The following is a 12,599-nucleotide window of genomic DNA, read 5'->3' on the forward strand; positions in this document are numbered from 1 at the left end:
GTCTCAAGGAAACGTACTCATGCAGTAGTTTGAATTGTTAACTGAACTAGACACTTTTGTCATGTAATACTATTTTTACTTGAAAGAAAAACATTCAAACTATAGCCTTTTTAGACGTAGGCATTTTGTAGACATTTCATAAGTAAAGATGAATGAAGTAAACCTGTTCCTTCAAGAAAAACAGCTTGAGAGTATTTGTTGCCAATGGTAAAATGAAAGCTTTCCAGTAAAAATTAGAATTTTGGAAAACTTGTAGTGTATTCACCATCTTAACTCGATAACTTCCTAGTACTTAAATGCTTTTCTAATAACACTGATGTTGATATTAACAAAAATATATATTATTTAATGGAATGTGTCAGTATTTTGTAGACCTGCATAACTTATATTTTTATTTTTTTAACATCTTTATTGGAGTATAACTGCTTCACAATGGTGTGTTAGTTTCTGCTTTATAACAAAGTGAATCAGTTATACATATACACATGTTCCCATATCTCTTCCCTCTTGCGTCTGATGTGTGGAATAATAAAATCATGCATGGGTAAAAGATCCATTCAAAGTGTAAGAATGTAATACAGTATGAAACATTCATTGATATGGTTATAGAGTCCATGTTGCAATTAACCTTTAAGAAATTATCACTTACTGAGTTTTGATTAGAACCAAAGGAGAATATCATCCACAATTATCTGAAAAGGCTATTAAATGATTCCTTTTTCCAATTATGTATCTGTGTGAGGGTAGATTTTCTTCACATGCTTCAACCAGAACGACCCATTGCAACAGATAGAATGCTGAAGCAGATATCTAGTTCTCTTTTATTAAGCCATACATTAAAGAGATTTGTAAAAATGTAAAACAGAGGTCTTTTCTCTCTAATATTTTTTTAGGGAAAGATAGTTATTTTTTCATAAAAATATGGTTTTCAGTGTTAACATATAATGAGTTCATTATTTTTTTAATTACTATATATTTTTAAAGTTTCCAGTTTTGACTTGTAGTGCAGTGAATATGGATAGATATAACCTATGTAAAAACCCTTTGGAGTCCTCAAAATTTTTAAGATTGTAAAGGTCTGAGCTGGTGACATAAGGTATATTAGCTTTAGTATAGTAGTTTATTTATTTTTATTGGTTTGTCATAACTTTCCTTACCATTTTTGACACTTAAGAGTTACAGAATGAAATAAAAATGAAGTAGAAAATAAAGGCTGAAAATATTAGATAGTTTTAAGTTGACATAATTTAATTCAATTCATTATTTGACAATCATAACCTAATAAATTACATGTCTGTATAATACACAAATGTATAACAATCATCTTTCAACAGTGTAGTTTTTAAGTTTATTGTTCCTGTATCCATTTTTATTCAGAAAGATTTTTTTTCTTATGGAAAATTTTTGGTTAGCAAAATTGACACATATATTGAAATTAAATATTTTGTAAAACATGGACCAAGTACCTAAATTTTAAAAAAAATTATTTTTACTTTTTTTAATATAATTTTTAAAGGTTACTTTCCATTTACAGTTATTACAAAATATTGGCTCTATTCCCTATGCTGTATAGTGCATCCTTGTAGCCTGTCTTATACCCAGTAGTTTGTACCTTCCACTCTCCTACCCCTATACTGCCCCCCCATCCTTGTTAGGATAAGCAACCTTATCCCTTGTTCCTTGTTCCTAAATTTATCCCTTGTTCCTAAATTTAACATATTAGACCAATTTCTGAATATACTACTCATATCAACCATTCATATATCCATGCATCCTTCCACCTGATAAATTTTTATTGAGCACCTATACCATGACAGAACTGTGAGTGTAGTCTTTAATACATTCTTATGACTTATGTCCCTAATCCTTCCTAGTTATTCCTGGTCTCATCTTCTTGTTTACTTTTTCCTTGTTCAGAAGCTGGCCTTGTCAGTGCTTTGTCCCAGAGGCTGGTTAGCCAAATTTTCTACTGAAAGAGGCAGAGGCAGAGAGAGGGTGTTAATCACAGATACACCAGAATTACCAAATACTAGAACTTTGCAATAAGATATAGTATTGCAAAGAGGCCATTTTTATGTTCATTTTCTATTACTGATTCACAAATCTACCTCCTCTTTTAACTACCACTCGACTTTTCCTATCCCTAGTTCTTTAGTGTGATGGCCCCAAACCTGGAAGTCACACAAATTGGAGGGGCCCTGTAAACACTCCAGGCTTTTATTTGTGACCCCAGAAAGGCTATACCTTGGGAGTAAGGGGAATTCAGATGAAGACCAGCCTTCAAAAGACCTAAAAGCGATGTCCTTAAGTTGTACAAGGTGATTTTCAAGTACACTGTCTGCCTACCAGAAGAAAAGCAAATCTACTCTAGAGAAAGGTAGCACTAGAGTTGCTACAAATTTTCCTCCACGGTGTCCATTATTTAATCAGAAATCACCAGGTATATCAGGAAACAAGATTAAATGAATAAAACTAAGAAATATAAAAAAGACAATTGAAACAGACCTATGGGAGATGCAGATAATGAACTTTTAAGTAATTATGATATAAATAAAGAAAATATAAAGATTAAGAATACTAGAGAACTGGTGTATATAAGAAAATCCAAATAGGAAGCTACAGGATATTCATTCTTATAGAACTTGTACAAAAATCGGTCGTTTGCTAAGTTGTAATTCACCTCAATGAATTTCAGAGGATTGAAATATAAGTATGTTCTCTAACCACAGTAGAATCAATAATAAAAAGATAACTAGAAAATGCTTATATAAGTTGAATTTGAGAAGAATTTCTAAATAACTCATGGATGAAAGAAGAAATTACACATGAAATTGAAAAATATTTGGTAAGTAATGATAATGAAAATATATAAAAAATTATGCTTAGAGGAGAATAGATAGGCTTAAATAGGCTTTTATGTATTTTTTTTAAAGAAAGGCTGAAAAATCAGTGATCAAAGCTTTCATCTCAAGAAGCTTAAAACAAAGTAATAAACCCAAAGTAGAAGGAAAGAAATAATGAAGAGCAAAAATTCAATTAAATTGAAACAAATGTACACTAGAAGCATATCAACAAAACCAAAAGTTGGTGTTTTTTGGTTTTTTAACTAATTAATTAATTAATTTTTGGCTGCGTTGGGTCTACGTTGCTGTGTGCTGGCTTTCTCTAGTTTCGGCCAACGGGCTTCTCTTCGTTGTGGTGCGCAGGCTTCTCGTGGCGTTGGCTTCTCTTGTTGCAGAGCACGGGCTCTAGGTGCATGAGCTTCAGTACTTGTGGCAGGCGGGCTCAGTAGTTGTGGCTCACAGGCTCTAAAGCGCAGGCTCAGTAGTTGTGGCACACGGGCTTAGCTGTTCCGTGGCATGTGGAATCTTCCTGGACCAGGGATCAAACCCGTACCCCCTGTATTGGCAGGTGGATTCTTAACCACTGTGCCACCAGGGAAGTCCCAGTTGGTGTTTTTAAAAAGATTAATATAACTGTTAAGTTTCTAGCAAGGCTACTCAAGAAAGAAAAGAAAAAGAGATTATAAATTACCAGTATCAGTAATGAAGAAGAGGTAAAACCCATCGACCCTACAGACATTAAAAATCCTAAAAGAAAGTATTATGAATAACTTCACACCTATAAATTAAAAAATTTAAATGAAATGGGCAGATTATTTGAAAACTGTCACTTACAAAGCTAACACAAAAAGGAAGAAAGCATCTGAATATTCTGATGTCTACTAAAGAAATTGACGCTATAGTTTAAAATCTTCCCCTTGCAGCTCATTTTTAAATTGAGTTATCTTTTTCTTATGGATTTGTAAGAATTCTTGGCATTCTACAAATGAGATTCTTTTGTCAGATACATATAATGCAAGTATTTTTGTCCACTCTGTGATTTGTCTTTTTACTATCTTAAATGATTACAGTTCATCCCCTGAAATAGGAGGGAAGGTAGAGTGTATGGGTATTAGTTCAATTAGGTTGGTTGGTTTGGTGGCATGAGTTTCCTGTCTTCCAGTTGTGTCTATTTTTTGTTTCTTCATATAGTAAAGTAGGGATAGTATTGTAACCTGACTCACACACAGTTCTTGTGAGGATTAAATATCTTAATGTGTAAAATGCTCTTAAAACAGAGGTAAGCATGTATTAATTACATTCTTAAGAAGTGTTGACTACGTTTATTTTTTGGAAAAACCTTTAGTGGCAAACAAACAAATATTTGTGTCTCCCAGACAATAACAGCAACCTTCAGTGGTTCGCCATTATCTGATAAAGTCTAAAATCTTAAACCTAATTTTCAGCTTTTCCCCCTTTATGGTCCCAGCAAGCTTTATATCTTCTGTTTCTTTTGTTGAAAGAAAAGAAACTGTTAAAATCAGCACCATTTATTATGACAATATAACAAAGAATTCCACAAACATCTAAGGACAGGAAACTAGGTGCAGCCCAGTTTTGTGTGGATTGAAATTAATAAATCAGGAAGCAGGACTTTCCCCCATATTTCTTATCTTAACAATAGCACAGTCTCCTGTGTCTAACTTTCTCTGGAGAGCAGCTTTTCCCGCTTCTGTTTTAGAATGTAGCTTTTTGATTCAAGCCACTACTACTAGTCTCTGTGTCTTTTAGATGAAATTTTAAGAAACTTGAGACTGGGAGCTCATGCTTGCCTCTTCCTTCCTCTGTTCCAATCTGCTACAACTGACTGTAGGTTTCCCTGGGCTGACTCAGCAGAAACAATGGACTGAGCACAGGGCAAGCTAAGGGATTTTTAGGTTAAAAAAAGATGGGCAAATTGGTGGGCAAACTGACTGGCATGCTAATCACACCCATATCATTCCTTTATTTCCCAACAATACTGCTGCTTGTAGCCTGCTACGTTGTTTTTTTTTTTTTTAATTTATTGTAATTTATTTTTGGCTGCATTGGGTCTTTGTTGCTGTGTGTGGGCTTTCTCTAGTTGTGGCAAGCGGGGGCTACTCTTTGTTGCATTGCGTGGGCTTCTCGTTGCGGTGGCTTCTCATTGTGGAGCACAGGCTCTAGGCGCACGGCCTCAGTAGTTGTGGCTCGCGGGCTCTAGAGCACAGGCTCAGTAGTTGTGGCGCATGGGCTTAGTTGCTCTGCGGCATGTGGGATCTTCTCGGACCAGGGCTCAAACCTGTGTCCCCTGCATTGGCAGGCGGATTCTTAACCACTGCACCACCAGGGAAGTCCTAGCCTGCTAGGTTTTTCCACGTCTGGATTAACTCCGTTTTCATCCTTCTGTCCGACAGTTTTGGTGAATTCACTAGAGTTGTAGACATTTCTACAACTGTAGACATTTCAGTGCTTCTTTTTCTATACTGGTAGTCGACCATCATATATATTGGTTAGTGACACCTTTTTCTTATCTGCCATTGCAGTGTTTTGAATTTCTATATAGTTAATCTTCATAGATTTTCTGGAGATGTGTGAAAGGGTTGAGTGAAAAGGAAAGTAATTGAATTATAAAATTCCCACTAAAAAATATAATCTTTATAGTCTTTCATTCTAAACAAAGAATCCAGAAGAAATGCTTTGGATTATAACAAAACTTAACTGGCTAGTCCCAACTATTGAATGATGTTACCTCTTTTCAAAAGTAAAATTAAATTTTTCATATTTTGTTAGAATTGTGTGTTTTCTCTGATTTTGTTCTAGAGTATGCTTCTGGGTGCTTTTGTTGTGCGTTTGTTTCTTCTGGTTTAAATTTTTGGTAATAGTCTTTAGAATATGCTCTGGAGGCACCAAATTCAGTAACTCGTGATTTGGATGCATGATAAATAATGACATTTGGTTGTCTGAAACCTTCCTCTGGAAAGACTACACAAGTGGTGTGAGGGTGATTATTAATGAGAACGGACTCTTTTCTTCATGTTTTATAAGGGGGCTCATTTTAATTGGCATGTTGATTTGGGCATTGAAGTAAAGAGATATGTCTTGTGATTTCCTTCTATAATTCACAAGAAGTCTGTAACCCAAGTTAAGTCAATATTAATGGTTATGTCCCTTCAGATGCTAGAAAGTTAATCTGACATGATCTACCCTGCACCTTCAGAGAACAAAGTATTTACTATCTATAATTAAAATTTACCTCATCTTATCTACTTATTTTTTAGTCTTTATCAAATGCATATTTTGAGTGAGTTATTCTTTGCATATTAAAATGTTAATATTTTTATGACATAGCAGGCAAAATATATTTTAACTTCTAATTTTTTTTTTCATGTTTGATTCTTTCTTCTTCCTTTTAGGGTAGAGCCTGGATCAGAGTAGCACTCATGGAAAAACATTTATCTGAATACATCTCTACAGCTCTGAGAGACTTCAAAACAACCAGGTTTAAAAGTCCTTTTAATTTTCAATATATATTTAAAAGATTTACCAGAAGACTTAGCAGTAAGAATAGATGAAGACGCATTTGTTTTTAAAGTCCTTGCCTATTTTATTTCCTCCTTTTTGTACTTCTCAGATAAATCCACTGTCTTCTCAGGAAAATGCAGTTTCTCAACTAAGCATACATCTTACCTTGGTTTATCTTTTCAGGCCTCACATTCTGCCTGGAATATCTTTTTTATGAACAATTTCTGATTCTTACTTTTTCAACATGTGAAGTTTCATTTTCTCCACAGACTTTTTTCTAACCAATTTGGAGAAAAATCTGTGAAATTCCTATAGCATTCTTTCTCTTTCCACACCACAATATTAATTTCTTTAATTCTTATATAATATAATTAATGGTTGCTCAATTGTCTTTTTAGGGCAGTCTGTACCAATGTTCTTCTTGGGTTGTAAGATGGTACATTGTGCAAAACAGGACTTTATTAATTTTTTATGATGGTCGAGAAAAGGTTCATATTAGGACAACAGTCATTCCTACTCAGCTGTGGTCTGCTAATCTATATTTATAGCTTTTGTTAAAGAAACCATTTTTTTTCCATTTCAGTAGTATTTGTAAATGAAAATATTCAATATTTTCAATATCCTAGATATGTACTATTCAATACAGTCACCACTAACCACATGCCACTGTGTAAATTAAAATTGAAATTAAGTAATATTACTGGGCTTCCCTGGTGACGCAGTGGTTAAGAATCCACCTACCGATGCAGGGGACACGGTTTTGAGCCCTGATCCAGGAAGATCCCACATGCCGCGGAGCAGTGAAGCCTGTGGGCCACAACTACTGAGCCTGCACTGTAGAGCCCACGTGCCACAACTACTGAAGCCCGTGCACCTAGAGCCCATGCTCCGCAACAAGAGAAGCCACCTCAGTGAGAAGCCCGCAAACCGCAATGAAGAGTAGCCCCCACTCGCCGCAACTAGAGAAAGCCCACACGCAGTAACAAAGACCCAGCACAACCAAAAATAAATAAATAAATGAATTTATTTTTTTAAAAAGTAAAATTACTGATTCAGTTCTTCAGTTGCTTTATCACATTTTAGGTGTTCACTGGCCTTCTGTGGTTAATGGCAACCAAATTGGACAGCACAGATATAGAACAGTGCTTCATAGCAGAAAGTTCTATCAGACAGCACTGCCTTAGACACTTCTAAATTACCATACTTATTTCTACCTCGTTAGTCATATTTCTTAAAGAAGAGAGCGTCTGTAAACCAGTTTTGACAGAAAATTAGGACTATATATACAGAAATCATGTATCTGGAATCTTAAGTTCATGTCCTGATGCCATATTTGACATTTTGGATTTTGAGAAAATCTGGGCCTTTATTATGACACATTCTTTTAGCTAACTAGCTAATACAGATTACAATATCTTTACTTAGGTGTCTTTATGTTTTTAGGTAATAAAACAATAAATTTTTTATTTGGAAGATACAAAGAAAAAATTATCATTATAAATTTGACCAGGATATAAAGACTTTTAACTCCAAGAAGCATTTGCATAAAGTAAATCTGATATATGCTTATTGAATTCTTTTAAAGCAGTATGATACTCTTGAGATATTTCTAAAGATGGACAGTGAGATGATGATAAACTCTTAGACATTTGAAATAAGTCTTATGCAATGAAACATTTGTTTTATTTATCATCACTAGTAAATACGTTTAATTATGGAAGATAATAAATATTGAAGATAATAAGGCTTCAAAAATAAAAGTAGTATCAGAATCTCATAGATCAAACCTAAAAATCCTAAATTAATAAAATCAAAACCAAGTTTATACCATAATTATCTCCTGTACAATAACAAGATAGTCTTTTCTAAATAGAAATTAAAACATTAATAATCTCTCTACGGTTTCCCTGGTGGTGCAGTGGTTAAGAATCCACCTGCCAATGCAGGGGACACGGGTTCAAGCCCTGGTCCAGGAAGATCCCACATGCTGCGGAGCAACTAAGCCCATGTGCCACAACTACTGAGCCTGCTCTCTGGAGCACACGAGCCACAACTACTGAGCCCATGTGCCACAACTACCGAAGCCCGTGTGCCTAGAGCCCGTGCTCCGCAACAAGAGAAGCCACTGCAATGAGAAGGCCACGTACCGCAACGAAGAGTAGCCCCCACTCGCCGCAACTAGAGGAAGCCCGCGTGCATCAACGAAGACCCAGTGTAGCCAAAAATAAATAAATAAATTTAAGAAAAAAAAAATCTCTCTAAGTTGTTAGTCTTGTTTCTTAGTTTACACAATTGGGTGGGGTAGAAATAGTACTTGAATAGACTATTTTTAGAGTGAGTAGCTTAAATTTTTTAAGGGAAATCCTTTTTGCCTTGTTTTTAGGTATTAGCTGGGTTTTTTTTGAAAAAAGGAAGTGATTCAGCTGTAAAAAGTTCATGAAGTAAAAATATTCTTGTAACAATATATAAACATATATTATTCAAATAGAAACATGGCTTAGTATATGTTTATACACGCACAGAAATACATCATATTTATATACACAGATACACAGTATTTAAATGTGACTATGATGGCTCTGTAATTATCAAGAAATGAAGTAAGTAGTTACTTCAGAACTCTCATCCTAAAAGTTAACTAAAAAAAGGCAGTTGCCAAAAGACGAAGTCTTTTTTTTTTAACTATTTACACTACTTATTTTTTATTAACTGAAATCAAACCAGAGAAACTTAATTATAAATAAATTTGATTGTGAACCCATAGCGAAAACATATGTATTTGGAAGATTAGGTTTGTAAAATAACACGCGTACTTTTAGAAAGAAGAGTTATTCCTTACCTTTTGTCTGGATGCTCCCTGACATAAGCGCTTGTAGAACAATGAGAAATGACCTCTAATTCTTTAGGAGTCTTGAGAGTATCTGAATCAAGTGATTTCTTCTTGTTCTACTCTTCGCAGATAGAGAGTAATGAGGTCTTTTAAAATGGTGATACAAGTGTTTACCCCAGTACAGAAGGAGGAGCTACATGAGCTAAGACAGGCAGCTTGAAAGTACTGATCAGTGAAAATCCAAGGATAAGGATTGGGTAGAGGAACTGTGGGGAGCACAACTACGATAAATCTTCTGAAGTACGTGACGATCGCTCCAAAGTATTAGAGAAATTCATGTGATCTTTTTGCTACGGTGGAGGATATCTTGGTGAGCAATTGAAAAAATCCTTGAAGAGTTTCACGGTTTACGGATTGGGGTGTTGTTGGGAAAGAGCCAGAGGTGGGAAGTTGGCAGACTCAAGAAGAGAATCCAAGCTAAAAAAAAAAAAGGAATTATTTTGGTAGGTTACTGGGAAAACCTAGAGATAGAGAAGTAAGGTAGAAACTGAATAATTTGCTCAAAGTTTTACTTTCTCCTCACCCGTGGCCTGAAAAATAATTAGAAAAGTTAAGCTAAAGAATACAAATGTGACATTTGAAACAAGATCGAAAATATTCTGGTAAGATTTTGAAATAACAACTGTGGAAAATATAAAGTAGAGAAAAAATTACTGTGTGGAATCCTGTTTATTACCTTGCAGTTGCACCACAGTACTTCATTTATGATGACAAAAGTAGTGTTCAAAAAACGTTAACCTTCTCGATATGATAGTAGGAGTAAGAGAAGAGGGACGTATAGAGTAAAACTTCAAAATTACTCAGCTGTCACAAAGGGGGAAGAAAAAGGAATGGATAAACACTTTTCTAAAGGATAGGGGAGTAGATGGGGTAGTGATAAATTACCACACCTTTCAAGAACTAAGAAGGTCTTTAGGAATTTGAATGTTTGAAAGTTTTACATTATTAAGATGAAAAAAATACACGTGATTAAAATGTGCTTGTGGACTGCTGCCACACAGCACATATAAAGTTAACTCAAAATGGCTCAGACCTAAAAGTAAAGCTCTTAGAAGAGAACATAGATGTAAATCTGCATGACCTGGGATTAGATAGTAGTTTCTTAGACATGTTACTAAACACCCAAGCAGCAAAAGGAAAATAGATAAATTGGGCAGAATCAAAATGTAAAGCTTATTGCTTTGAAGAATATCTTCAAGAAAGTGAAAAAACAATCCACAGAACTGGAGAAAATATTTGCAAAGCCTATATCTGATAAGAGACTTGATTGTGAAATATATATGAAGAACTCTTACAACTCAGTAATAAAATATTTTTAAATTTTAAAATGGGCAAAGAATCTGAATAGACATTTTTCCAAAGAAGGTACACAAATGACCAAGAAACACATGGAAGATGTGTAACATCAGTAGGCATCAGGGAAATGCAAATCTAAACTGCAAGATACCACTGCGTACCTGCTAGGATGGCTACGATCAAAAGAACATATATGGGCTTCCCTGGTGGCACAGTGGTTGAGAGTCCGCCTGCCGATGCAGGGGACACGGGCTCGTGCCCCGGTCCGGGAGGATCCCACATGCCGTGGAGCGGCTGGGCCCGTGAGCCATGGCTGCTGGGCCTGCGCATCCGGAGCGTGTGCTCCGCAACGGGAGAGGCCACAACAGTGAGAGGCCCGTGTACCGCAAAAAAAAAAAAAAGAATATATAATAACAAGTGTTGGCAAGGATGTGGAAACATTGCAACAATTATACATTGATTGTGGGAAAGTAAAATGATGCAACCACTTTGAAAAACAGCCTGGCAATTCCTCATAAAGTTAAACGTAGAGTTACTATATGTCCCAGCACATGAATCCTAGATAAATAGATACAGATATCCAAGAGAATTAAAACCATGTGTTCACAAAAAAAACATGTACACAGATGTTCACAGCAGCATAATCCATAAGAGCCAAAAAGGCGAGAGAACCCGAATATCCATCAACTGATGAAGGGGTAAGCAAAATGTCCACTCCATGCGGTGGAATATTATTCAGCCATAAAACGGAATGAAAAGCTGCTGCTGCTGCTCCTGGTGCTTGCTTATGTGCTTGTTCTGTGGGACCCAGTACCTCATTTGTGAAGTGGTAGCTGAGGAGGATCTGGACCTCGCCACAGCCGATGAAAAGCCCAAGGAGTCAAGACTGAAGACAAGAATCATATTAACAGTCAAGACAATCCTTTCTTTTCTTTTCCTTTTTTTTTTTTTTTGCGGTACGCGGGCCTCTCACTGCCGTGGCCTCTCCCGTTGCAGAGCACAGGCTCCGGACGTGCAGGCCCAGCGGCCATGGCTCACGGGCCCAGCCGCTCCGCAGCATGTGGGATCTTCCCGGACCGGGGCACGAACCCGTGTCCCCTGCATCGGCAGGCGGACTCTCAACCACTGCGCCACCAGGGAAGCCCAAGACAATCATTTTTGTTGTGATGGAATGTGTCTCCTGTCAGAGGCTGCTTTCTTCTAGATCCTATCCCCATTCACTTCTTCCTTTAGTTATCACCTCTCTCTTTCCTCATCCTCAATCTCTTTCCCATTGCTGGATCATTCCCACCCACGTAGAAGCATATACTGGTATCTCCTACCTTAACAGCAAAAACTTCTCCCTTGAACCTGCATTTCCCTCTCATACTGCTCATTTCCATGTTCTGCTTCATCACCAGACTTCTCAAAAATCTTTATACACACTTTCATCTCCTTACCTGAGAGTCGCTCTTTATTCTCGTCCAGCTCCTGCCTCTCACCACTCCACCAAGGATAATTTTAAAAGAATACCAATAATCCACAAGCTACCCAGACGGACATTTCTCTGTCCACATTGTACTTCCTTGTACAGCTAAAATAGTTGAAAACTTCCTCTTTCTTGAAAAACCTCTCTGCTTTTAACTTATATAGCATTCCCTGGCTTTTCTTTCTCCCTCTGTAATTGCCCTTCCTCAGGCTTCTTTTACTCTTCACAGCTTCTTAGTGTCAGTATTCTCTGGGCTCAGTCCTCTGTTGTCTGCTCTTCTCTTCTCAGAATTTCATCCATCTCCCTGGAACTTTAAATACCAGCTGTATGGTGGCGGCACCACATTTAAACCTCTAGCTAGATACTTCAGATTTCTTGATTCCGTGCCCCACCCCATCCTACAACCCCGTTGACCCACTTCTTGGCAAATGGTTTCGCTGCCCTACTTACATGGCTGACGAAGTCAGAATCTGAAATTCATGTTTGATTCCTCTTTCTCCTTCATTTTTTTAAATATAAATTTATTTTATTTCTGGCTTCATTGGGTCTTCGTTGCTGCATGTGGGCTTTCTCTAGTTGC

The 12,599-nt window shown here is 36.5% G+C and overlaps 1 protein-coding gene across 5 annotated transcripts in view; it reads left to right on the forward strand.

Moving 5' to 3' along the window:
- RUNDC3B (RUN domain containing 3B) overlaps positions 1-12,599 on the forward strand; it is a gene marked incomplete at its 5' end in the record, with an annotated part of 145,899 nt that overhangs the window by 66,626 nt on the left and 66,674 nt on the right. For all 5 annotated transcript variants that reach the window (XM_082846381.1, XM_082846379.1, XM_082846377.1 and 2 more), the window contains one exon: positions 6,257-6,342. In XM_082846381.1, the coding sequence (XP_082702507.1) occupies positions 6,257-6,342 (86 nt within the window). The remainder of the gene's footprint in view (positions 1-6,256; positions 6,343-12,599) is intronic.

This window comes from Leucopleurus acutus, assembly GCF_964270905.1.
Source record: "Leucopleurus acutus genome assembly, chromosome: 9".
Lineage (NCBI taxonomy): Eukaryota > Metazoa > Chordata > Mammalia > Artiodactyla > Delphinidae > Leucopleurus > Leucopleurus acutus.